Source organism: Necator americanus, chromosome V (assembly GCF_031761385.1).
Source record: "Necator americanus strain Aroian chromosome V, whole genome shotgun sequence".
In the NCBI taxonomy this organism is placed as follows: domain Eukaryota; kingdom Metazoa; phylum Nematoda; class Chromadorea; order Rhabditida; family Ancylostomatidae; genus Necator; species Necator americanus.
In genome coordinates this window covers 12,717,199-12,743,001 of record NC_087375.1, presented here as the reverse complement: position 1 = coordinate 12,743,001, position 25,803 = coordinate 12,717,199, and the positions used below count along the sequence as shown (strand labels likewise).

Here is a 25,803-nt window from a genome sequence, read left to right as displayed (position 1 = left end):
ATTAAGGGAAGAATCGTTCTTTTAGTTCTACAATCAAAATTATTTGATTTTTTTTTTTGTCCTGTGGCCGTCAACACGGGCAGTAAGACGAAGAAAACTTTAGATATTATCGCTTTATCTCCTGAAAATATCACGCAAACTTTTAATATCATTACCATCGTAGAGTATCTTAAGATTACCCAGTATAGCATTTTCCACAAGGCTACGTTGATCTCAGAGCACGCTTCACAACTGGGACATGCTTCGAGCTCATGAACGGTTCTGAGTATCCACAAACGTTCCGTATGTGTCTGAGATGACCCCGCATCCTTTTAAAGTTAAAGTTAAAAAGTTTCTGGCATTAATCGATCCGCTTGAGATGCACCCACACGTTCACTTCAATTCAGAATCGTTTGAGGTTCACGAACGTGCAACTGGCCTATAAAATGACTTGGCTGGCGGATGTGTCAAGTCAGTGTTTTTATCTCCCAGACAAGTCTGGTATCAATCTATAGACCCCGAAGGAACGAAAAGCTTGGTGAGCACTAGAGCAGATTCGAAATTCCGATCGATCGTGCAGGAATCGGAAGCTCTAACCTTTACACTACACTCGCCGTAGCATTCTTTTATTTGCAGTAGAACCGTTAATGCTTAAAGTAAGGAAAGAATAGGTCGAACCATAGATGCGATAGTCGGAACCGGTGCTCCGACCCCGTTCACTTTTGGACGGTTTTATACGGGACCCCTCCACGTTTTGGGTGGTTCGCGAAAGGACATCCTTCACTTTTGGGCGGTTTTCAAAGGGATCTTCATCACTTGAGCTGCACCAAATTAACTAGACCCCATTCACCTGAAGAGGGTCCGGCTCCTCCTTATCGCACCGATGGGTCGAACAACACTTGATAAGTTTTCGAGTTTCCAAAGAAAATGGTCAGTTCCCAAGAAAATTAGAAGATATTTTTCAATAAACACATTTTAATTCGACGTACTAGGCATATTTCTTTGGTGAAGGAAGACAAAGGGGAAATAAATGAGAGCGACAACGGAGTTTTTGCATCTTTAATGCGCATTAGGCATTCTGATAGCGTTACCATAATATGGAAGAAAACGTACGCGACTTTTATGATAAAATAAAAATAGAACGAAATTCTTCCAAATGCCTGTGATGGATGAGGGCCAAAATTTGTGAACGATACTATCTCCCTCTAGCTCCTCTTATGATTTACTTGCTTTATGAAGTGAGAGGGAGCTCAACTATTCAACTCGATTAGATTCTGAACTCCACGAAGTATCTGTTGATATCTCTGATAAGGAGGGTCAAAGTAACTTTTTCGTCTCAAACGAAGATGAAAATAGAAGCGCACGACTGAACAATGTGTTCGACTTCTCCTGCCGACTAGTGTGCAGTGTATTAGACTTCTTCATTTCAGAACACGTAGAAGAAGAGATGGACAAAACAAGAGGAAAAAAATTCGATGAAAACGGAATCACTAGAAAGTAAGAAAACTCACATGCGAAATTAGAAGACCAACGTTTTCTAGCAGAACATCGCTGCGATGAGCCGACAACGGACGATGAATGATGTAGGTCGGTCTGAAACGAGTGCGAAACTTGACACATCAACTACTTTGAACATATTTCGATTCGTTACACGAAAAAGTCGAGGGTAGGAAAGCGTCGAACTAGGACGAGCTATGGCTGCGGTCTATTGCGGATGCGCGGTGAGTTAAGAGTGTTTTTTCACTGGGAAACGCTGGTTCTCCTGACGTTAAGGATCAAACTCGAATTGAATGGGCTCATTACGACACATTAATCACCATCAAGTGCTCTTAAGAATTACAAGTTTAGTTTAAGTTCGTTAGTTTCTGTCCAGGTGTTGAGAAGCCGCACTTGAGCGGTGGAGGTGGTGGTGGAGGTGGCTACTGTGTTGGATGAGGTGTCGAGCGCAAGGACGGCGCTCAACATCTGTTGATGCATTTCCAAACAGCACATCAATCGCATCAAGTGTTTTACGGACTCCGCTATTCACTTGAAAAATCCGTTTTTCATGTCCATAAAGAATTTATACGAACAGCTGCTGCAAGAGCACCATGTGAAGATAAACAGAAAATACAATAAATTTTTAGAACCGCGAAAAAAAGAAAAAAGAAATACATCTCAAGGGAAATTAACCCAAGGAATTAATGAACAAGAATACTGATAACTAATAAAAATAATATTATTATTAGTAATACTAATAATAATTAAAGACTAAGAACTCCCTCGACGGCCCCTTCTAACCATAAGATGCAGCGTTGTATATGAAATGAATGGATCAATTGTTCGTTGTTTCCACGAACTGTTTGAATATACGAGCGGCGCTAGACTTGACAAAATATACCGTTCCACATTAAGTTTCGCACCGAGACCTAACCGCAGATTTACGGCGAAGCTGTAAAGAAATAAACGAAGAAATAGGCGGAGCGCACTGCGTCGCTGAGTGGCTCTGCGGATATCTTTCTATCTATCTTTCTATATCTTTCTGTCTTTTCTTCCTATCTTTCTATCTTTCTATTTCTTTCTTTCTTTCTATCTTTCTATCTCATTATTTATGATTTTCCATGTATAGAGGAAAAATAGGAATGCCAACGACTGGAGTGAAAATAAAATATAGGAAAATAAGAGATGAGAAAAATACATGAAAAAAGTAAGAAAGTTCGGGGAAAATGTAGCTGCGGAGCGGGATGGGACGGGGGAAGAGGGGAGGGGTCAGTGGTGCCCTTATTTCTGGACGCTTTATCTTACTTTTTTCTCTTAGTAACTTTAGTTTACATGTCATAGATAGTCTAAGACCAATGCTTAGCTCTTAAGACCCCGATCAATTTAGTTATTTACTTCGAGAAATAAAGACGCAACTGAGTTCAACTCTACCACAGCTATATTTTACTCCGGAAGTTAAAAGATTCTTTAAGAAACTACTTAAAAAGAACTAAAAAAAAGCTCTGAGAGAGCTGAAACAGCTGAATTCCACCAACATAGACCATAGTCCACATGATTTTTATGTTTTAAGAGAATTAAACAAACTATTAGCGGATGGGCAGAAAACACGTTAAATCTATATCGATTAAAACAATAACGGAACGGTATAGTGTCCAGAGACACAAGAAATCACAAATATGGAGGTACAAAAAAGGTGGTATAAAAGAGAAAATCCTAGAAACTCTTGTTTGTAAAACTAATACAGTAATCATCCATGTTATTGTTGGTTGAGTATTTGTGGGAGTATTTGCCTAAGAGTGCTGTACAGATATCACAGTACGTTAATATTTTATGGAACCTTTAAGATTTACGACAAGCTTAGCAGACAGTTGCTAGAGGGAGGATTTAGGTGGGATAGGAATGTGTTTGGTGAGATTAGTGGGCTGGAACATGCCCTAAGCAAGCGAATTTTAAAATTTTTTACTTTTTTCATTATTTCTTCATTCATTTCTTTCGAATTTAAGATTCTTTCAAGCTTAATTCCCTTCATCAATCCTATTAGATTGTTTTTAGTGTGCATTTATGCAAGAATAGAGCAAAATACCCTGAGTCGTGCTAGAATGATCTTACAAAGGTATGTGAAGTGCAGTAACCATAAATATATGCTGTTGAAAAACACACTTTTCCATAGAGAATTCCTGGAAAAATTCATAGAAATAATCGCAAAACCCTGTCCAACGCGTCTTCCCCCACCTTCAAAGCGGAAGGAGAATCCTTAGTGTTGATGGATAAAAAAATTCAAAGAAAGAAAATGTTGCGGATAACCCAAGAAATAATAAATTCATGATGTTGATTCATTTTACGAAATATTTTGAACGTGTACGTCTCAGGGCCATTACCTTAGAACTGGAATGTCTACGGGGAATTTCTCAACATGGAATTTTGATATTTTTGGAAGGAAAACTCAAAAAGTCTTTGCGCAGTGTTGACCAATTTGTAACTGTGTGTAAACAAGTGCATTTAGAACAAAAACAATAAGAATCAAGAAGCTTGGGAAAATGTTTCTTGCACAAAATCAAACGACAGCAAAGCACAAGATATTTTCTCCAATAAACACTGCGTAATCCAATAAACAATCCATACGTGCACTGTTCTATTGTTTGCTCAACTGTTTGTCCAGAACGAGCTGTTCAATCCAGATTTTGATGTTGAAAAATTTTATAAGCGGGTCGGCAATGAAAGATCCTTGGAGAGCGGGGATTCAGCGGAAAACTCGTGCTATCACACAGCTGGTGCGGATTGGATTTCACTCTCACTCAGCACTCAGTTTCCGAGTGTCTGCGTGAGCACGAGGGCAGAGGATGAACTTTCCGGAGAAATGCCAAGCGTGATTGTAGCATTCACAGCAAGGGATTAAAGCGTGCGAGAACTCCGGTCTTTGCGTGCGTGTACTTCTGGAGACGCAAGAATTGACGTGATAAGAAAATCCATCGAAAATATGGCTGAAGTCAATGAGGTAAGAATTCTAAAGAATGAAGGGTCGTTCTCGATGATCGCGAGAGCAAGGACGCTTGTATGTCTTCATTTGACACAAGAAAAGTTTGCGCAAGATGCTATGAGTGCTTAACACTTTGTAGGTACCAGTTCTCAAGGTTTCACAAGGAAAATACAAGCAATAATGTACAAGATCACTGCATTTTCAACCATTTTATTGATACTTTTCTTTTTTTTTCAAAATAAATCAGGTGCTTATCGAGCACTGTTTGTGAAGTGATCTGCCCTAAAGCTAATTACCTTAACCAAGTAATTAAAATCCACAAATCGCTCAAAACAGCGATTCATGGGATCAAAAGCACACAGTGACTGCGTTAGTGACACATAACTAAAAATTCACAGCGTAATAGAAAAAAAGAAACCGCTAAGGGCCAAGTCACTTGAGTTTCCACGGTCGCACACGACACGAAATCCGTGACCCAACGTCACGGGTCATGCGGTCATCGATGGTTCCGTAAAAAAACCCCGACATTATAACCAAAGCGTTGTTGAAACTCAAAGCGTACTGCGTCCTATGCCTTTCTCTGCGCAACTTTTTCCCTTGTGAATTTCATATTCATCGTATGAGCAACCACGAAGCCTTTCCGATTGTGCGCATACTGTAGTCGAAAAAGTCCAGTGTATTCACGGACAGGTGAAAACCTACGAGTATACTATACACACGTGCACGGGGAAAAAAGTTATCCCGCGGTTGCCGAATGAGTAACACCTGTCGAGAGGGTACAGTACGTTGAATCATATGATGATGTCCTCGGGAAAAAAGTGGGCGACATTTCTGTGTTATTGTGTAATTGCAGAACTCATGAGGAAACTTCGAAACCGAAAAACCGTTTTCATGCATTTGAAAGCTGTCGTTGACGGATTTCACGTCACCTTTGGTGATTCTGAATTAGCTCAGAAAACCTCTAAAGTCTACTGTAGATAACCCAATTGAAGTTTTAATGCGCCATCTATAAATCCATCGCGTAATAAAAAAAGATTGTCAGGGATCAAATCCTTTGAATTTGGAATCTAATTCGGATTTGAAAGCAAAGAAATAAAGAGAATAAATTATAGGAAGTGTGTACAAATAAACGACAATAGAGCGACACGGAAATAACAGAAGAGGAAAAAAATTCAACCAAAAGCTTGATGAGGTGGACGTAACACATACAAGGGAGATCTAAACATGTAAAATGAAGTGGAAACGTTCTAGGACCTTCCTGGATTTCTGATCACGTTCCAACTTCAAATTCACATTACATCACGATCTTTCAAATATATGTGGATAACAAACTAATCTTATTTGCTGAACGAACTCGGAAGAAGTTCTGCTTTTACGTGGATCTTTTTTTTCGAAAATCCGTAAATCGTACAAATGGATTTACATCGTTCACATTTTGCTGTTTTTAAATGTGAGAAAAAAACTTCAGACAGATACCCGGATTCAAAAATATTCGATCGTTCCATGAATAAAGCGCTTTTTCAAACCACTTGAGCTTGAAGGAGAATTTCGCAACAGCGACGTCTAAAGCCTACCAGAAAGATGAAATAGGTTTATGGGAAGGAAGGGAGTATATTTTGAATATAAAACATGACAGAGGATTCAGAAGGTGGAGGAGAACACACCTGAAAATAATGAAGAATATTTGATTAGATATTTATTTATTTATTTGTTTATATTAGAATATTAGGATATTTAGAAAGCAAAGGAGAGTGTAGTTGAAAAAAAAAATGAGAAAAAACATTTCCTAATCTTATTCTTGAAGAATGAAGGAAGTGCAAAATATTTCCAAAGTACAAAATATTTGCGATAGAAAAAATATTTCCTAATCTTATTCTCGAAGAATGAAGGAAGTATGTATGGGATATATTATTATTTAAGGATTGGCATAATACTACACTGATAGTAAGGCCAACAAGATGTCACTAAAATCTGGGAAATTCGCCTGTAAAATATCGATGGTGATGGCGATTTTCTGGAAAGCAGGTGAATCGCAGTGATAGGGAAGAAGAACTGTCATTAGACGAACGAATCGCTCGACTGTGAAGCGGTTGCCATCGATTCGGTCAGGTATCGTCAGAAAAAGTGGACATAAACTATTGCAAGGTGGTTTGATAATGAAGTGATTCACTATGAATCTATTTCTGGGGTAGTGAAGAAATGAAGAAAACAAGAAAGCAGAAGATGGAGGAAACTTCAAAATTTAAACTATATCTCATGAAAATTTACAACGACGTTCTTCTCAATGTTTATAGTTTCCGATGTAATCACATTCGCTAATAGCCCAGCAAAAGAACTCGGTACATCCAAGCAGCGAGCTTTATACAATTTTTAGATAATAACATATTAATTCGAACAATACAACATAGAACAACTATATGTACAACTGAAGCTCCATGAGCAAAACGTTTCAGCGGGAAAAAATCGACTTTCACAGGGATGCTACGAGATTTCCCACGACTCTTAAACGTTTTTACTTTTATGTGTGCATAATTGCGTCAAAGCAAACAAATAACGTCGCCTATACAGATATTTGTCACCTGCATGGAATACGTGTTCATCACGGCATCGATTGGAGCTACAGAAAATAAGAAAGAAAGCCCACCGCAGTGTCCATTGTTGTCATTCTATGGCTTAGCACACCCCATGGTTAATATTATGCGCTGATGTCAACTTCCGCAAATAATAAATAAAATGTAAACCTCCATCAATTTTATACAGGGATAATATTAAAAATACTCGGATATTCCAGATAATATAGCATGAGTTGCACGAATTAATACGTTCTGATATATCCAATGGAGAGGTAGTACCCGGTGAGTTTGTCCTTGGGTGGATAAATACGATGGAAATGAAAACATCGGTGCTTTTCTCTTCCCAACAGTACTAACCAATTATCAGTTCACTTTACCTTATTGTAATTACTACTATTATTATTACCCTTGGTTTTTTTTTACCTCCTTCGCCTTTACCGATATTACTCTGTTTACTTGCCGCCATAAGGAGGAGTGGCACTTCGCTGCGGGACCCAACAACTTGCTGGATAAATATTTCCAATACTAGAGTGAGTGGAGCGATATTCCCGCTGCGTGATGCATTTATCTGGAGGGAATTCTCTGTTGAATGGCCATGTAATCCGAACCAATGCCAATTTATCCGCTGCAACGCGTTTATCCACTTGGATAAATGATATTGGATACGTGCTTCGAAGTGCGGCAATTTCCTAGTCCGAATGAGCAGCCACAGAGCGACGAATCGATGGTGGAGCGGACAAATGAATTAATTATTGGCTTCAACCTTCCGTCCTTAGATGCTAGGATTAGTTTTTTTTTTTCGTCCTCCTAAGGCCGCTATGATAAAGTACTAGTTCTTGAAAAGTATTAGCAAAAGTCCAGAAGGAATGCGAAGATGTCGAAAACAACGCCAAAACAGTTGGACCTGCAGCAAATTCGTAAACAAGCTTAGTTCATAAAGTCAGAATAGGATGATAAATCAATCAAATAGTGGATTCAGCCGCCTAAAGGTTCTTCTTCTGATCGATTAAATTGCTAGCACATGGATGGGACGTCAATGGGACGCATGTAGGCCTTAACATTAAAATCAGGATGATGTTTAGGACGATTTCCTTAATGTTTCCATCGCAAACGCGCACACACACTCATTCCTTTAAAGGGATTGCGAAATTTCAACGTCATGCCGCCGTGCACGGTCGAATCGAAGTCGACAGACGTTCGGAAAACGAAGGAACGGGGGCTAATTCGGCTCGATTTGCAAGAGCGTTTGTGACAATTGTGGCGGTTTTCCGTGGCGAGGACCGTGAATGCGTTTTGATGACGCTATTTATCGGGCCGCAGAAAAGCTGACAACGTGTGCACAAGATGTTGGAAATGATTCTATGGAGTCTACGACTATAGCCAGATTCCCGTGCTTATCCATTCATGAGATTATCAAGAAACAAAGGAAAGCTGGCGAAAAGCATAAAGACCCAGTAAAAATCCTTCCTCAGTACGCAATTTTAGTGAAAATTCTGCAGTTCTAACTGCTCAGTAATTTTTGTTTTTTGGATGATTCCATTTCTCTTCAATTTCCCAGAACAATGGTCTTCATAAAACTCTCTATTGAATGGTAGAGAACAGGGTCAGGTCGTAACGTTCCCTCGTCCACTTTAGGGTTCTCGAAAACTTTTTGTAAAAGAACTGCGTCTCTCAGAGACCTCCACTCTCTAAGACAAAGAAAAAACCCCATCGAAATCATCAAAATTCAATGTGTTTAATGGAATAGTGGGCAAAGAATTCAATGCTGATTGGTAGGCATAGAATTTCACAAAAACTACAGTAGGAAATTCCGCAAACACGGCACGAAACTCCGTGAAAAATTTAGGTGGATGGAAGAACTGATGACACAGTACCTGAAGAACTTGTGGGAGAAATGCGCTGGAAAATGCAACGAGCTATGAGAAATCTTCACAAGACTACTACTTATATAAACGCTAAGGTTTCGTAAAATATGAGGTATTCTCGAAAAAAAAGTTTCTCGACACTTTTCCTTCCATCTCAGAAAAGAATGTCCAGTGTGTAGGATATCTTGAAGATGAGGAAAAAGCGCAGTATTAGCGAATGCTGGAGTCAAAGTGCAAAACAGCGACAAATTCAAAGGCGGCTACGTTTCCCAGAAAAGAAAACAATAGCGAGTCCATCGTTTTAGTTTATTTTAGTTCAGATGTCCTGGAAATAGAAATCCTAAGAAGCAATGGAATTTCGCACCAGACCTGGAACCTCGTGTTAGCAAGAAGGATTGATTTGGAAGGAATGAGGACTGACACATAAAAAAGCAAACATCAGCTGCAATTTAAAACAGAACAGCACGTAATAGTTGGTTACAAGAGATCCATGATCAACTAGAAATTCTCCAGAAAAAACATTTCAGTATTGTCTCGACATATGCGTCAAGGAACTTGCCAGAAAACTTCGGGAAAAGCTTGCGACACTGAGGGATGGCTTACATGCGTGAAAAATGTGCGTGTAGGGAACAATTTCATCAAAATTTCATAAAACTACAATTTGTACGTTCAGCTTACTTAAGCCATGAAAACTAAACCTCTGCAATTTTCAAGCACCTTTAATTATGCTGTTTCTAATAAGTTTCCTTTCTTTAGCATAAATGACTTAGTGAAGGGCACTATTTGAATTTATTTATTTGTTTATTTGTTCATGTTTTACGCTCAATGGCGTGCCAAAAAAAATGTGGCAAGGACCAATATAAACAGATAAGTGGTAAGTGCATAGTAAAAAAAAACAGCAAAAAGAATATAACGAGCTGGGATCAGTCCCAGCTCGTTATATTCTTTTTGCTGCTTTTCCGATTCGTTAGATTTGTGATTCTTAATTGATTTATGACCAAAACATAGCCACACTCAGTGAGTTAGGTATCTAAGAGCCGAGGAGTTATTAGATTAAGGCAGGCTATAGGTATCAGTGGCATCCATTCACATCAGCCAGCAAGATGTCCCTCTTCACAGAACTCATAGGCGCTGTATCGGTACTTATGACTTCTATGAAAAGGAGATCAAACGGGTCTAGTGGCTCACCCAGCTCAACCTATGCCCAGAAATGGAAGTGCTAATATTACATGCTTGCTAAAAGGAGAAGTACCAGGGAAAATCACCAGTGCTGGACCTAAAATTTCAAGCATAATGCTTCAGGAAATATCGTAGTTGTCTAGTTTGTGGTGGGCTATTGGAAATTATTCTAAAAAGATTGGATAGAACGGAAAAAGTGCCTTTCGAAAAGAACAAAATCCTATTGGAAAAAGCAAAAACAGGAAAGATGCAGCCTTGAACAACATTTTCCATAGCGTTTTATTTTGGAAAGGAAATGAAATAAAAATGGATATAAGTAGTTTTCTTGACAACAAGAAAAATATTTCGTTAGTTTCAGGAAAATTGTGTGTGTGTCTGCAATTGTGAGCGTGTGGAACTGGGTTGTAAGGATGGCTACGTGATACAAATCCTGGCTACGGAATGCTGAAAATCGTGGGCGGGGCGAGCAAGCTGCTCGTTGGGAATGCGGTCGACAGCTGGTATGCTGGCTACCCAGAAGAAATCGGACAGGAGGGGAAAAAACGCACAAATCATCCTAAGAACAAGCATTCAACGACATTACCACCATCATCTAGTTACTTCCCATTTACAAGTTCTAGGAAAAATCCGGATAGCCCAGTAGTTCTGACGAACATGAGCATTATTTTTTTTCTAGAATCGAATAAACATTGTGTGGACACATAAACGAATACGACAGTAGCAATGTATTGGTTTTTTTCGGTGATAGACTGCTGCAAATGGAGGACAAACACGAGCGTCCGTCATATCTATGAAAAATCCTCATCTGCAATATAGTTTGACTTATGAAGCCTTCAAAAAGCTAAGGAAACATATCTACACTTGAGAGAATAAGGTAAACATTTCCACAAATCAAGAAAGAAGTGGAAATTCAGGAAATTTCAAGGAGAATCGGCATGGTCATAGATAGGTTGGCAATTCCAGAAACAAGATACTAAATACGGTGGAAATTTACTAAGCTTCTGCTCTGTGCATGAATCTGCTACCAAGAAAAAATGTGAGCAGATTCCTGAACTTCATATGAACAGAAGACTTTTCTTCTCCAATTCCAATGAACAGAATGAAAGTTCGTTCGTAGCTGAACAACTCAAGAAAAGATGTAAATGGGAATTCGATGCACTTTCGAAGTAATTTAGATGAAATTTAAAGATAATAGATGTCGGAGCATAGAAGAAAAACCACGCGCAATGATTGACAAGACCTACAGCGAATATCTGAGGGCAAGGATATCTCTTAGAAACAATTGACTGATTAAACAGTGGAATGAATAGACCTCATCCCTTTTCTAAAGAAGAGAGAGAAGAATACAGAAACGAATATGAGCGCAGCGGGAAAGGCGGTAGTATAAAAATTCACCGTTTTCAAAAACATGACGAAAAAATCAAGAAGAAAATTTCAATGCCATCCACTTTAAGCTTTATCTTCACCGACGAGGAAAAAAGATTGGAATTTGATTGAATTGATGTCTTGCAACGCTATGCGCCGCCAAAGAGCGACTTGTGTTTTTCAAAAGTACCTAAAATCATCCTGGAAACCTTAGCGAATGATGAGGAATCAGAAGACATACATATGACAATGAAAAAAAGAAAGAAAAAACAAAGAAAAGTTAACAAAAAAAGCACAACAGCTGTGAATCTACCAAATGAAATGCACCATTTCGTTTCAGAAAATTGATAGGATTTATTAAATGTAATAAAACGCAAGTAGCGCATTTTCGTCAGGATTTTCTCGGTTTAAACTGATTAGCGTCGATGACAGCACACAAAAAAAACACTGCCTGATTTTATTTTTGAAGATGCAGAAATCTTCTTAATAGAAATACAGGTTTCGTGCATATTTATTCAAGTTAAGCCTGAGTTCTATTTTTGTGTGTTTTCTTTACGAAACTGCTAATCCAATAGATAAATCTCCGAGTAAAAAAAAATCCTGAGCGTTTTTCTCTGGGAGGGGGAGCAAGTTTTCTGAAGTGGAATTAAAGCCAGCCATATAAATGTGTCCTTCATCTTTTCTTTCATCTCACAAGGAAATCGACAATTTTCTTTTGTTCTTATGGAATATTCCAGAACAATTTCTGATAACTACACTTGATTCGCGTGCGACAGCACAAAATTTCGCAACATTTTAGTCGAGAGCGAAATAGGAGCGCATAAATTGAAAAGAAAGAAAATTGTTGTTAATTAAAGGACGCACAAACGAGGTCGAAAAAGACGAAAATTAGATAAATATCGTGCCCAGAACGGAATTTCTCGAATTTTTCGAAACAACCAGGGATGAGAAATCCCGAACAATTGGGATTTGGAATTGCAACGATGCGGAATGAATGCGCTGATTCTCCTTTCATACGAGACGGGTGCGCTGGTTGCCCATGGACACCGCTTGCACCAAACAAACTTCCTGACGTTACCAACACCTTCTTATGAACTTTAATGCAAATTAAGCCGTTTTAAAGAGCTTCCACGTGGAATAAAGAAGAAGGAAAATTATTTCGTAACGAGAAAATAAGCGACGAAAGACAGGAAATAAGAGAAAATGGAGATGAAAAGAGGAATGGTCGAACGAGTCCAGCACAAAGAGAACAGGTGCTGAAGAGCTTGTTTGCTTAGGCGACATCGATTGGCGTTCTATGGCCAAATATGCTGGGGAAAAATCAATATTTTCAGCATTTTTTGGAGATTTTCTCGATGTTTTCTCAGCAAAAGGGAAAATTTGTAAGAACATCATTATTCATAAACTTCATAAATATGGGAAAAAATTCGAGGATATTGTAAAGAAAGGGGAAGGAAACGGAAAAAGAGCACTTTCTAGTTGTTCCAACGCAAGGGAAATTTCCAGCCGAGCTGAGGTAAGAGTGCCGAAAAATCAATAAGCACTCTTTGGTTTCTCGAGACGAGTGCGATCAATAGTGCTGACACTCGTCGAGCAGGAGGCGGGAGCAGCAGCTGTCGTCGGTTATGGTCAGCTGGGTGGAAGGTGTAGGCGCTTATCGACGGCCGGCACGGGATCCTGCCCGTATTTGCTCGATACAGTTCGCACGGGACGTGTTTTCCTTGAGAATTCACCCGAGCAGCGATAAAATAGAGAAAGTGAACGTGAAGTGGTGCTTCCGATGTTCGGCGCGATTCCTGACAATGATGCGATCGTCGCGTGCGGCGAGCGAGCGAACGAGCGTCCGCGGACGACGGTGGAATCGATGACGGGACGGGACGTTGAGCGCGAAAAACCAGTCCGACATCATCATCATCGTAGCGCGCACAGATCGTGCTGATGACCTTCGACGCATTGACCTTCTCTGTTGCAACGCAGTATAGTACTGCGGTAGTATCGATAGGAATGCTCGCGAAGAAACAGGATAAAGCAATCCTTCAAAACGACACAAAAAGTTGGAAATTCGAAAACAATAGCGGTGCCGTGAAACTCGTCCAAAATTTGTCAGAAATCAGTAGATTTCTCCCGGAACGTTTTTCGTTGTTCGAGCGAAACAAATCGATTAAACGTGCAATGATCCGTGAAGGCGATGGAGTATGACAATGCAATTCGTCTCATTAGTCATCCATGGTAACATCGCTCATCCTTCATTGTGTTCCACCTTTTTTCTCTTTTTTGTTTTTGTAGTTATTTGTTGAAGCCTTCTACGTGACATAATAAAATGTAATATTTTCTCCGCACTCCAGTAAGAATTTTTAATCCCGGCATGATAACCGCAGTTCCCAAAACCCCTAATGATTTTTAGGAAGAGAGAAAATCTTTGCCTGAAATTATTAGCGTGATTTCTTCGCTTTCTGTCCGATAGACACATCAATCTGGACGGTGCTTTAATTTTTTTTTAAACCACCATGTGAATATTGAATCAAATCGCTGTACATCTCCGATGTATTAAAACGATTTCTGTTGGAAATTTAGAAGAAAAACCACAAAAAATCGAAAGAATTGCTTCGTTGCATTCTCGAAATTCTTGAAACCACAGTGTTCGAATGGACGAGTAAGTAATTCGAACTATTCGAATATTCGGATATATTATCCTCGAATAATCGAAATCAAATATGTCGTATTCCTTGATCATAAGTGTCCTTGATTCATCGGTGCCTTGATATGACATTCATTACCCTCTTTCACTTTTTCTGCAAATTTTTTCCTGCATTTCACTGCTCTTTTTTCGCTTCGATGTCGCTTGTACAAAAGCGCATTTATATTCGCGCGGAGTAGAAAAAAACCTTTGCGCCCAAACGGAATTATTTCGGTAGCCCTATGGTTACCAGAGCTAAATAGGAGTTGTTTTCGGAAAGGGTTTAGAAAAACAGGGTCTCAAACACATGTAAGCTGATTCTTTTTGAAGATACTTTAAAATAACTTTTAAAATAAACAAAATTTGTCAGGGAAACACATTTTGCATGCTTAAAACAATCGATTAGAATAGAGTACGAATTTCAACTTCAATGACTACAACTATCTCTGTATTTGAAGTCCTGCGAGAACTGGTCCCTGAGAACTGTGCCAGAATCACCCACTTTGTGATCACACAAGTGACTCTGCCCGCGACGAAGAAGCTGTTTGGCTGGCAACATCCCAGGATTCGCCGCTATTCTCAACCCGTTTACTCACCTAGTAAATGAGTTTGAAAGCGCTGGCACGAATCCTCTCAGTCTTTAACTGTAATTCCTTTTTTCAAGCGAACATTGAGTGAACAAAATGATTCATTCACGGTAGAAAAAACGTTTCTCCAGAAAAAAAACCAATCATTCTATTTTGGGTCGCTTGCGCTGTTTGCAAACCATTCAATCATGTTTTCTCCTCCGCTAAGAACGAAATCGTCCAGTTTTCAAACCGCAACGTGAACTCGGCGAGCGAGTTTCTGATTTTTATGTCAAACCAACTAAGTTTTCGAACGAGTTTCCATGTGTTAGCGGTTTTTCCCTAAGATGACTATGCTTCGTGACTAATTAACTTCTGTAGGAAAAAAAAAACTGTCGTTAATTGTTAAAATGTAACCTGCGAGTGCACAGAGAGTAGGACAGACTATAAAAAATGTTAAATTCATCTTCACTGTTTGAAAAATGGGTGTGAATTTAAAAAAAAAAATTACGTCGCAGTTTTGTCCCATTTCCTAAATTCATATCTTGAAACTTTTCAGGAAAAGCATAAAGTGACCACATCCACCATGGATCGATACTTTTTATGATTGCTCCATAAGTCCTCTCATCATACAGAAAAGGATGATTTAAAGTGGAAATTCAAGAAAGGCCAGGAAATTACACACCAAAAAAAGGATCAGCTATTTTCCAGGTTTTTTTTCTCTTGTATAATGTCATAGGAGCAGATGTAGGCAATGTAACGTGATACGCTGGTCCTCATGCCGACCGTACCAAAAACAACATTAATCAAGTGCAGCAAAGTGTAAACTTAAAGCATTCCCATCCGAATGGCTAGGTACATATACACTTACATCTTTTGGAATACGGTAACTGAGAAAAACTACGCTAGATTTGCAACGTGTAGATGTTTACTACGAAAAAATATCAAACGTAAATCCGGTTACCATTTTTTTTCACAAAACGTTTCGTATTTTTCACAATGTATCGAATCGAAATAAATAACAAGAAGATATGTAGCTTCTATTCTTTCTGTCATGTCTCACTTACCAATTTATTAATCCTTTATCATTAATCTGGACACTTCAGGGATCCTTAACTGCCTTTTTTCAACCAAAAACGGTAGATTTGCCCTACATGAATTTTACACGTGTTCTCGACGGAGTAATATGTAGTCATCAGTAACTTTCCATGACAATCAGTTGGATTTGGGAGCAGAATCGTGCCGAAGCCGAGCGCATGTCGCGCAAATCTTGCTCATCTCAGTGTCGCTCTTTCATTCTGATACAGTCACATACATCCACACCTTCTTTTGTAAGGGTTATGGGACGAATGTGAAGTGAGTGAAAAATAGTGAAGATAAAAGTTAGCTTCAACTTAAATTGCACTCTAAATGTCTTATAAATCATTTAAAAAAAAATAAGCGGAGGTAGCAAATGTTCGAAGGGAAAAAAGCCAAATGAATAAAATTAATAAATTAAAAAATTACGCAATACGACACAGGAATAAAGGATTGCATATGAAATTAATAGCGTGCAAAAGGTAGAAATGAATGGGAGTAGGGGACAAAGAGAGAGAGAGAGCGAGAGAGAGGGAGAAGAAAGGAAAGAGGAAGCATAAAAAGAAGAAAAAATTATTGTTATGAGAGAGGAAAATTATTCTCAGCATTGGAAATTGCTAATATTCTAGTGAAATCCAAAATACTCTCTTGCCTTATTATTTTGTCATTATTCTCATTACTAATACTAGTAGTATCTGTAAGTTATTGTGACCTGTTAATAATTAATAGTGTCATCAATAAGTGACCAATTATCAGACTATTTCCGACAGAAAATTCTGGAAAGATACAGGAGCAAAGTCATTAGATTGTCAATAACTAAGAAATAATAATGTTTCCCAGTCAGAAACCTCGTGCAGGCCCTGCTGGCACGAAAGAACCTGTCGTTCAGGAAAGGTGCGAATGGTTTTTCCCTCACTCTATAAAGCACGTCTTCAAGGGCATGCTTACCAAAGGCGACTCTCAGTGAAAACATGTGAAGTTTTCAGCTGTTGAAGTCAGCAGAAAAGAAGCGGAGAGAACGGCGACTTTCCACGAACTGGAATCGAAACACTTTGATCTCTGAGTTTCTCTTCTGAAAACGCGTTAAGAACCTTCAAGGGTATCGTTGAAAAAACCAACACTTTTGAAAGGTCATTCCAGAAAAGTCTGCCGAGCTGGTGCCCTATTTTCGAGTGGAATTCAATTGAGAACTCTCAAAATGGGTCAAGTAAGTGACTGCAAATGTCCAAGATGAGGATTTAATTGACTTTAATTTATCCGACTCTACTTTGAGTTTGATTTATTTATTTAGTTCTGTGCTACGGTCATCGGTCAATTTTCTTCGATGTAGGGAAAGAAACATCGTTTCATAGAAGTTGCCACCCGCTGAGGATAAAACACCCTGTTCTTTCTCGCTACCTCAGGAATCTTCATGCCGTAGAATCAAAAATGTCCCGCTTTACGATAGAAAATCTAGCGTACAGCACGGTAATTCTTCGTTCAGCCATTTTTTCGGTCATTGAATACAGGTTTTTCTGTTCTTTGTTTTCAAAGAGATTCGCGTTGAAAAATAACCATTCGTCTATTTATTTTGGTTCATCAGTTTACACTCGGCCATGACTTTTGTTGTGAACATAACATTCATTTTTCCAATTCAGCTTATATTTAAACATAGATGTTTTCTTTAAAGGGAATCTTATGACGGACAGAGAATAAAGTTCAGGAGAAAAGTGCTAGGAATCCTAAAGGATTCGGAAAAATACAGCAACGAGCCACGTATGAAGAGAAGTAGTAGACAATTAGTGTTCGGTAAGGATTTCTGCACCACGGATCGTTTTTATGAGCAGAGTGGAATATCTGGGGATTGAAGAAGCACTGAAACACCGTAGTAGTGTAAATCTAACTAGTTCCGAGAAGTGTGACTTTAAAACCACTGCAATTCAAAAACTGTCAATTTGTCGTTGGAGAAGAATCTCGTCTTCGATAGCAAACAAGAAACAAACGGCAAATTTCTATTTTTGCAGAAATTCTTTCAAAATCCCCATGAACGAGTCTTTTAAGTTAACGTAGGATTCCCTGACGTGATTGTACAACGCTTTTTTCAACCTAAAAGAGTCCTATGCCGAGAAAAATAAGTCATCAGTACGTTCTGCTGAAAGAACTGCACATTTAAATGCAGAACAATTCGTTCTCAATCCTTTTAAAATGTGAACTTGTCCTCATTTTCTAGAAAACTTGTGAAATAAGATCGGTTGATTAGGAAGCATAAAAGTACAGAAGAAACTCCTCCATCGCAACCCATAAAATGTAGTTAATGAACAGTGAATGCGCGTAAATGCACGCAAATGCACTTACAGTATCGAAAATAAGACTAAAACTTTAATGGAGAAAGAAAGAGGGACAGGAAAACTCATTAAGGAACTCTGCTGAGGGAATGATGCATCTGTTGAGTCAGCGGTATGAAATTTCACGAAAGATATGTGTCCAGCATTAACGTCGCCAAGTGCTAAGGATGTAAACAATTTTATTTGACAGAAACTTCCTGGGGACAAGTTCTCGCTGCAGCTTTATACCGGACGTGATGAAGGCCTGTTAGCGGACATAAAAAATAATTTCTGTGCATGTATCGATATTATTTATTCAATTATATAAACGTGTTCTAGCGGATATGAGGGCCCGGCTTTGATATCCAGTGAAACTTTAACTGCGGATAAATGCCTCACGCAGCGGAAATACATTTCCATTCGTCCTAGCTTTGGAAATATTTGTCCAAACAGTGTCAGCAACCCCACCAGAGAGGATGGGACTGTTACAAGAAGGATTTCGCTGGAGGTTTTGTTTCCATTTTACTTATCCTTCCATGGTTTAATATAAGGATGTGTACTGAAAAATATAACCAGAAGAAGTAAGAATTAGAAGAAGTGGAGGAGTGAAGCAATCGTCCAAAATGTGCATGATGAGCGGAATATCCCGAAATTATGTAGTTGGGAATGAGCGTAACTAGACGCAGGAAAGCCAGTACACCGTGAATCATCTGGTTGTGATCTGACAGATTTAAATCGTCCAAATTGCGGATTGGTCTACTCAAGAAGGGAAACTTCACCAGAAACCGGTCTACAGCATCGCACTCAACAATTTCACGAATCATTTCTTAGTAACTAGCACTTAAGTGCGCACCTGTTTCCCTAAACAGTGAATGTGGTTCCCGCTGAATGGATCAGCATACGGTGGTGAGTACTGTAACTGTTGCGAATAACGTTTCATTTGTCCCAGACGTTGCATCGAAGTCGGTGACGTTAACGGTGACGTCATACCGTGATATGAATGACGATTAACTGGAGAATTATCTGAAAACAACGGTACAAGTGCGTAGTGATCTATGAGTTTTCGTGAGAAAAATCAGAAAGACACACGCACCTCTAATGTTGAAATGACGTGACGGACGGAGCACGACGCTCTGTGTGGGCGACTTGTCCGGCGTAATGCGGCGCCGTTCGTTCCCGTCCAGCACCATCATTTCACACAAAACGTGATCTGTAAGGAAAAAAAGGATAAGGTGTTTGTGTGACGGACAACTGGAACAGAGACTAGCGAATGAGGTCAAAAACTATACATTAACCTTATCAAATATTATATATATATATATATATATATATATATATATATATATATATATATATGTGTATATATATATAGTCAGTAAGAGATCCAAGAAAAAAAAACGACAAAGTGGTGGAGGACACGTTTTGTAAAAAGCATTTCTATTGAAGTGGAAACGAATGCTTATAAATAAAGCAGCAGTGAATCGATTTTCGGATGGAGTACCGCAACGAATGGCAATGGAAATGCGTGGAATAGGTAAATAAATAGTACAACTTCACAGTTACTTCATAACAAAACCGGAAAAGACACAATCCAGGCAATAAATCATGAATTTTTACATTCCCTCTCCGGCAAACTGCGGAGAAGAGACAAGGAGAACTAATAATTTATTATTCTTTAGGCGCAGTGATTGGAAATGGAGATGACTATGTGGATGGTTTTTTCTTTCAATTTATTTAATACTCTATATATACATGTGCAGTGTTTTTGTTCTGCTCCGGCTTCTATTAGATTTTTAGAGTTTGATCTACGCTCTTGTGTACCGAAGTGTACTTAAAACTACATTTAAAAGCAAAATTCCTTATTGGAACTTGCCCCTCTTTTTTTGTTTTTCTTTTCTTTTTCTGATGGGAGGGGGACGATGACTTTTTTGGTTCACGCCGCCGCTCTGTCTACTCCCGCTCCTTATCCCACTGATAAAAGTGTATGCCTTGTGAGTTAATCGAACATTTTTGCAATAATAATCATGATTGGCCGATTAATTGGAACTATTACCAGTTAAGGTAGCTTTCTATATAACCTCCTTCTCGTTCTCCATCCACCCCATCATGAATGCAGTCGAATCTCAACCTTCTGAACAAAACAGATAGAAATTCCCCTGCGAAAATCTCGAATTACCGCAGGAAACTGAGCGAGAAAACAATAATTTCCAATTACTTGCTTCTTTTGCGATATTTACTGTCTAATTGTTACTTTCTACAAACTTTTTTCCATAGCCGAAGCACTGTTTCAGAAATGTCAAGAACGGTTTCGCCGCTTTAAGTCTTCTCGAAACAATATTTTATCCTTTTTCGGAACCCTTTGTTCGGTCTTTTTTCCTCGAAATTCATTGCCTCACCTATTGGTTCAGAAAAAAATCGATGTTCCAACAGTGAGGTCGTTAATCATTAGTTTATCGCCACAATTCACTGTGTAGATTGTAGGTAAAACCCTACACGTACAGCTAATTACCATCACAAAATGAAAATTCTCGGAACGCAGAATAATAAAAGATCGCCTTCTCTGAACAGAATAAAAGTTGAATTGAAGTTATTTTAACACATAATTAATGTGCACGTACTATAACGCACATTGTTGTTAATGATGTTAATAATTAATAGTGTAGTATCACGCTGTATAATAACGGACTCATCGCGTGTGTGTGTGTGTGTCTGTGCGTGTATGTGTGTGTGTGTGTATATGTGTATGTGTGTGTCTGTGTGTATGTGTGTATGTGTGTGTCTGTGTGTGTATGTGTGTATGTGTGTGTCTGTGTGTATGTGTGTATGTGTGTGTCTGTGTGTATGTGTGTATGTGTGTGTCTGTGTGTATGTGTCTGTGTGTATGTGTGTATGTGTGTGTTTGTGTGTGTGTATGCGTGCGTGTGGGTGTCCAACAAGGCGTTCAAAAAGGTGTACCGCCGCCAGTAATCATTATAATGGGTGGGACCAACGGCGTAAAATCGTCATAATGGGTGGGTCCCACGCCGTCAACGTGGTATGCCAGAGTGCCAGGTATAGCAGAGCGGTAAAATGCGGTGGGACGAGTCCCATCACGTCGAATTGGTGCGACACGGTGCCGTAGTGACACGCAATAAATCCAAGTGAATTTGTCACTGAGTAAATGGGACGCTCGGAACCGTTTCATAGCCGTGAAAACTGCACGTGTTGTGTTTCATCTCACAATACTCCACCACATGCCTTTCCATCGCAAGTTACTCAGACCCTTCCTTCAGAAAGTGGAAACGCGCGTGCAAACGACGATGCTTAAATAGTAGCCAAGATTTTACAAGATCTGGCGTGGAACGTTATTTTTATCACTACGATGATGTCGTTCATGTCATTTCACATTGAGACTTCAATCTGTAAAAACTGTTGAGGGAAAACAGGAGGAAACCTCATACTCGAGGAATGCTTTCAAATTGTGTCTATGTTATATTGGTATCGAAGGAGAGATTTGGAGCTGAAGTTTGAACGTTCTCCAAATGTGTAACCGACGCGTTTAGAAAGATAACCATGAAATTTGTCGCCTTTATTTTATAATAGAAAAGAGGAAGAAATTGTTGTTAGGAAAACACAGCGCTAATTTTACAGGAAATCCCACTACTATTAATTTTTTGCTCGGCTAAGGCTATCGAAGCGAACAACCACAAAAAAGTCAGAAGTTTGGCTCAAACCGGAGTACCAGACCTGTAATTACACATGCATGTGCAATGTAATATATTAAATGTAATGATGTAAGTTATAGTATTAGACAATAGTAGTCAAAACCATAAGAATAAATAACAACAATTATCATTAAAATTTATTTGTACATTACCGAAATATTATTGGGAATTTAAAATAATAGTACGAAAATAGTATTACAAGCGGTAAGTTCTGTTCGCTTTTGGATTGAAACAAAATACAATTTTTATTACTGTTAATAAGCTTTATTGAATAATATAATTGCTATTATTAATAATGACCTGCTGTTGCCAAGGGCAATTTGAATATCACATTTTTCAAAAATGTTTCATCTTTTAATTCGAAAATTGCTTGTTTGACATCTTCTTCATTTTTTAATTTTTTGCCACTAGAAAAATTTTGTGAGGACAAAAAAGAACAAATGAATGTCGGACGGCGCTAGATCCGGGGAATATGGTGGATGCAACAGAATTTTCCAGTCTAGTTCTGCAATTTTTTGTTTTCCAAACAGTCATTTTTTGTTTTTTTTTTCTCATTTTTCCCCAGAACAGCATGGGGTTTGGCCTTATCATATCCTTTCTGTTGAACATCGCTGACCTCTTTTCTTGGACTGCTGCTTAAGAATTACCCAATCGCTGACAATACTTCTCCGAATTGAGCTTTTCGTTCGGTTTTGAAACATCACAATGTTGCAGTCCTCGAATTTCCTACCATATACGCAACTTCTCTTATTCAGGAACAAGTTTGGTTCAGAGGTGAAATGGATATCAGAAAGCAATCCTATCGGAAACTTTACCTTCACCAAACACTTTCAATAAATTTCCACATATTTCTGTAGCAAGAAAAAACTTCCTTGTTGAAATTCGTTTAGAACGCAGTGTCGTAAATGTACTACAACACCGCTACTAAGTTGTGTCCCAAAATCCGTCGCAAACCGTCGGAATCCTTGGAAGTGGTCAAAATTAAATTTTGTAAGTACCATTCGAAAGTAAATGAGCTGCTGATTTCAAATATACTTCGAGAATTTACTTTTGACAGATGTGTGTTCTGAAAACGGGCAAAGTTTCCTCAAGCCCCTCAAACGGGCATAGCCTGTATCAGTAGCCATGGGTGCGCTATCGCTTCACCATAAAGACTAACGTGAATCAACTATGTTTTTTTAATTTGCTACGTCAGTATTTACACATTAAGCGATAGCGACAAAGATATGTATATTATATATATATATATATATATATATATATATATATATATATATATATATATATATATATTATATATATATATATATATCTTTGTCGCTTAATATATATTATATACATCAAGCGACAAGACAATATATATTATGTATTATTATTATTATATACATTATATAGATACAAAGACAAAGACAGCTGAACATGCGCTAAATTAACATATTGCTTATGCCAAGACTGCAGAAACTTGTAACGGAAGTGTACAGAACTTTCCGGTACACCTAATATATTTTATATTACACTGGAACGACACGTCAAGTACTTTTCCCATGTCAAATGAACAAAAGCAAATAGTGGCAAAGGTTTCCTGCTTGTTAGTCTATTTTCTAATTTCTAAGGAACAGCAAAAAAACCAAAGATCGCAGAAACACCGCAATCTGAGCTGCAGAGATCTTTTGCCCTGACAAAAAAAGCTGACATAGGAGATCCTCAACCGCTGCGGAAGTTGCATGAAATGAGGAAAACGAAGATGTTGTTGAAAGAACGCCCCAGAAAAAGTGACATTTCACGGTAGAGGCGGCGATCTAGCTACGATTAGAAGCGTATGAATGCCTTGCTCCAAGATCTAATATAATAATTCTAATACGATTAATATCTGATATAATTTTCGTCAAACAATTCTGGAAATACCGTTTAAGGGGACGTTATGGCCATGTAACAAGCGTTAGACCATCATCTATGTACCATTTGTAAAGGCCGAATGGACTTCTTCTCCTGCCTAACAAAGACTCATTTCATGGATGATTCAATGCAAGTTTCCAAGCTAACCTGAACATACACTATCACTCCTGAGAAGATGTAAAACGGAGCACTATTTAGGGGGATCAGATAGTCCTGGAATTCTGAACCTCAGCTGGCGGACCCCACATGCTCGTCCTCGTTCTAATGTAATAAATATAAAGGATAAAGATAAAGTCACTGGTGTGTCAATCCACTTGGGATGCGCCAACGCGTTTTACTGGAATTCGTAATCGTTGAGGCTTTGGAACGCGTGTTGGCCTATACAATGACTTGCGGGGGCCAGCCGATGATCAAGTCAGTGTTTTATCCTCCCAGACAAGTCTGGTACCAATTTATTGACCCCGGAGGGTTGAAAGGCTTGGTGAGCACTAGAGTGGATCCGAACCCTCGACCGTGTGGCTACAACGGACCTCTAACCGACTGCGCCACACCCGCCCTAATGTAATAAATATACGATGCAGAAAATACATGCTCTTCCTCTACTAACAGTGAAGCTACATCCAGAAGGCTGAGACTATATTTTGATAAATTGCAATCATTTCTAGGCATAGAATCGAAAGAATTTTTTTAATCCCAATAAGAATTGTCGATTCTTGTTCAGTGATCTGTGATAAACATTATTTTTCTTGAAACTAAATAATACCATATAAAAGTCCAATAACACCATATTGAAGTCAAGTACAAAAATATGAGTGAAGAAAATAAAGAAGATTTCTAACTTGAAAATAAGGAAGATCTTCAAAAAAAGAACATGGACGCTGCCTGCGGTTTCTGTATGTTCCGTTAATGAAAAAAAAAACAATAAAATCAAGCAGCGACGGAGATTATGTGATCACCGATGTTTCCCCACGAAGGAGAGGGACTATTCCTCCGAAAAAAAAAAACTGAATCGGAAACATGTTTCCCAACTGAAACGTTAAGTGGTAAGAAAGAAAGAAGAACCTTAAAGAATTGAGAGAATCTGATTGTATCTGAATCTTCAACATAAGAAGTAGGATCATCTAAAGTACATCCTGTTCCTCCAGACGTCTCATTAAGTAAACTTGAACATCTAATTAGTTTGTAGAGAACCAATAAACCGGTTTCGAGTGAAAAAGACGGATGTCCTAGGCACTTTTAAGAAGAACGTCCAGGAAACTTTGAAAAAACATTCACATGAATCCGTTAATGACAGCAGCATATCACGAGAATGACGCCGTGAAAAGAAGAAAACAACTTTTTCCAGGATCGAGGCAAACATATCGGCGATTGCACGTATGGAAGCAAATTAATGAGCTGACGGGGTAACATCTATTAATTCTCCAACGAATGTGGGAATTTCGTGATTTCTTCTCTTCTGTACCGAATAACGCAATAGGAGAACAGAATAAAAGTGAACATGAACGAAGGCAGCAAAATACTTGAGAAAATTATTAGGAAATTTAGGCTGTAACAGAACTGCCGTCGACTCTTCAAATAGAAAAAAGTAAACATTTGTTAATTTTTTTTCAACAGCACTTGGTCATTGGTGCGATTTACCGTCTAAAAGCCACTAGCACCAGCGATTAAACTCAAAAGAACGATAAGAAAACGGGATGTCACGTTTTTTTTCACAATTAACAAATTTGTCAAAAAAGGAGACTATGTGTGCTTGCTTGAATTAGTTTACTGATTAATTTTTTGAAAAGAAATGTTGCCGATTCATGGTAACTCATCCCTAAAGTTCAGGAAAGCAGCAATTTTTTCTTTACTCGGCTTGAGGAAAAAAAATGATGAGACAAAATTAGACGGGCTGGCTTTCTCTTTCGAAGGTAAATCTACAACAATTATCAAGGAAGAAATAACAGGTACGTTAATTGTTTTTGCGCGAGCGTCGACTGAAGAGATGACCTACTCGGGTAACGAATGTTCGAACATTCACTGATCAGTCTGACGAAGATTTTCAACTGAGAAATGAAAAAATGAATCAGCTAAGGTTTCTAAGAAAAATCTCTGGAATAACACTCCGCATAGGCTATCTACGTTTGATGCTTGTCCAGATCGACGTTCCAACTCCTAGAAGTC

General features: G+C 38.6%; 1 protein-coding gene across 4 annotated transcripts in view; it reads right to left on the bottom strand.

The window, feature by feature from the left end:
• The window catches only part of RB195_013680 (uncharacterized protein), a gene marked incomplete at both ends in the record, with an annotated part of 31,089 nt that extends 11,856 nt beyond the window's left edge, over nucleotides 1-19,233 (bottom strand). For all 4 annotated transcript variants that reach the window (XM_064203614.1, XM_064203615.1, XM_064203616.1 and 1 more), the window contains 3 exons: nucleotides 1,491-1,572; nucleotides 18,894-19,063; nucleotides 19,134-19,233. In XM_064203614.1, the coding sequence (XP_064059495.1) occupies nucleotides 1,491-1,572; nucleotides 18,894-19,063; nucleotides 19,134-19,233 (352 nt within the window). The remainder of the gene's footprint in view (nucleotides 1-1,490; nucleotides 1,573-18,893; nucleotides 19,064-19,133) is intronic.
• Between the last annotated feature and the right edge of the window lie 6,570 nt (nucleotides 19,234-25,803).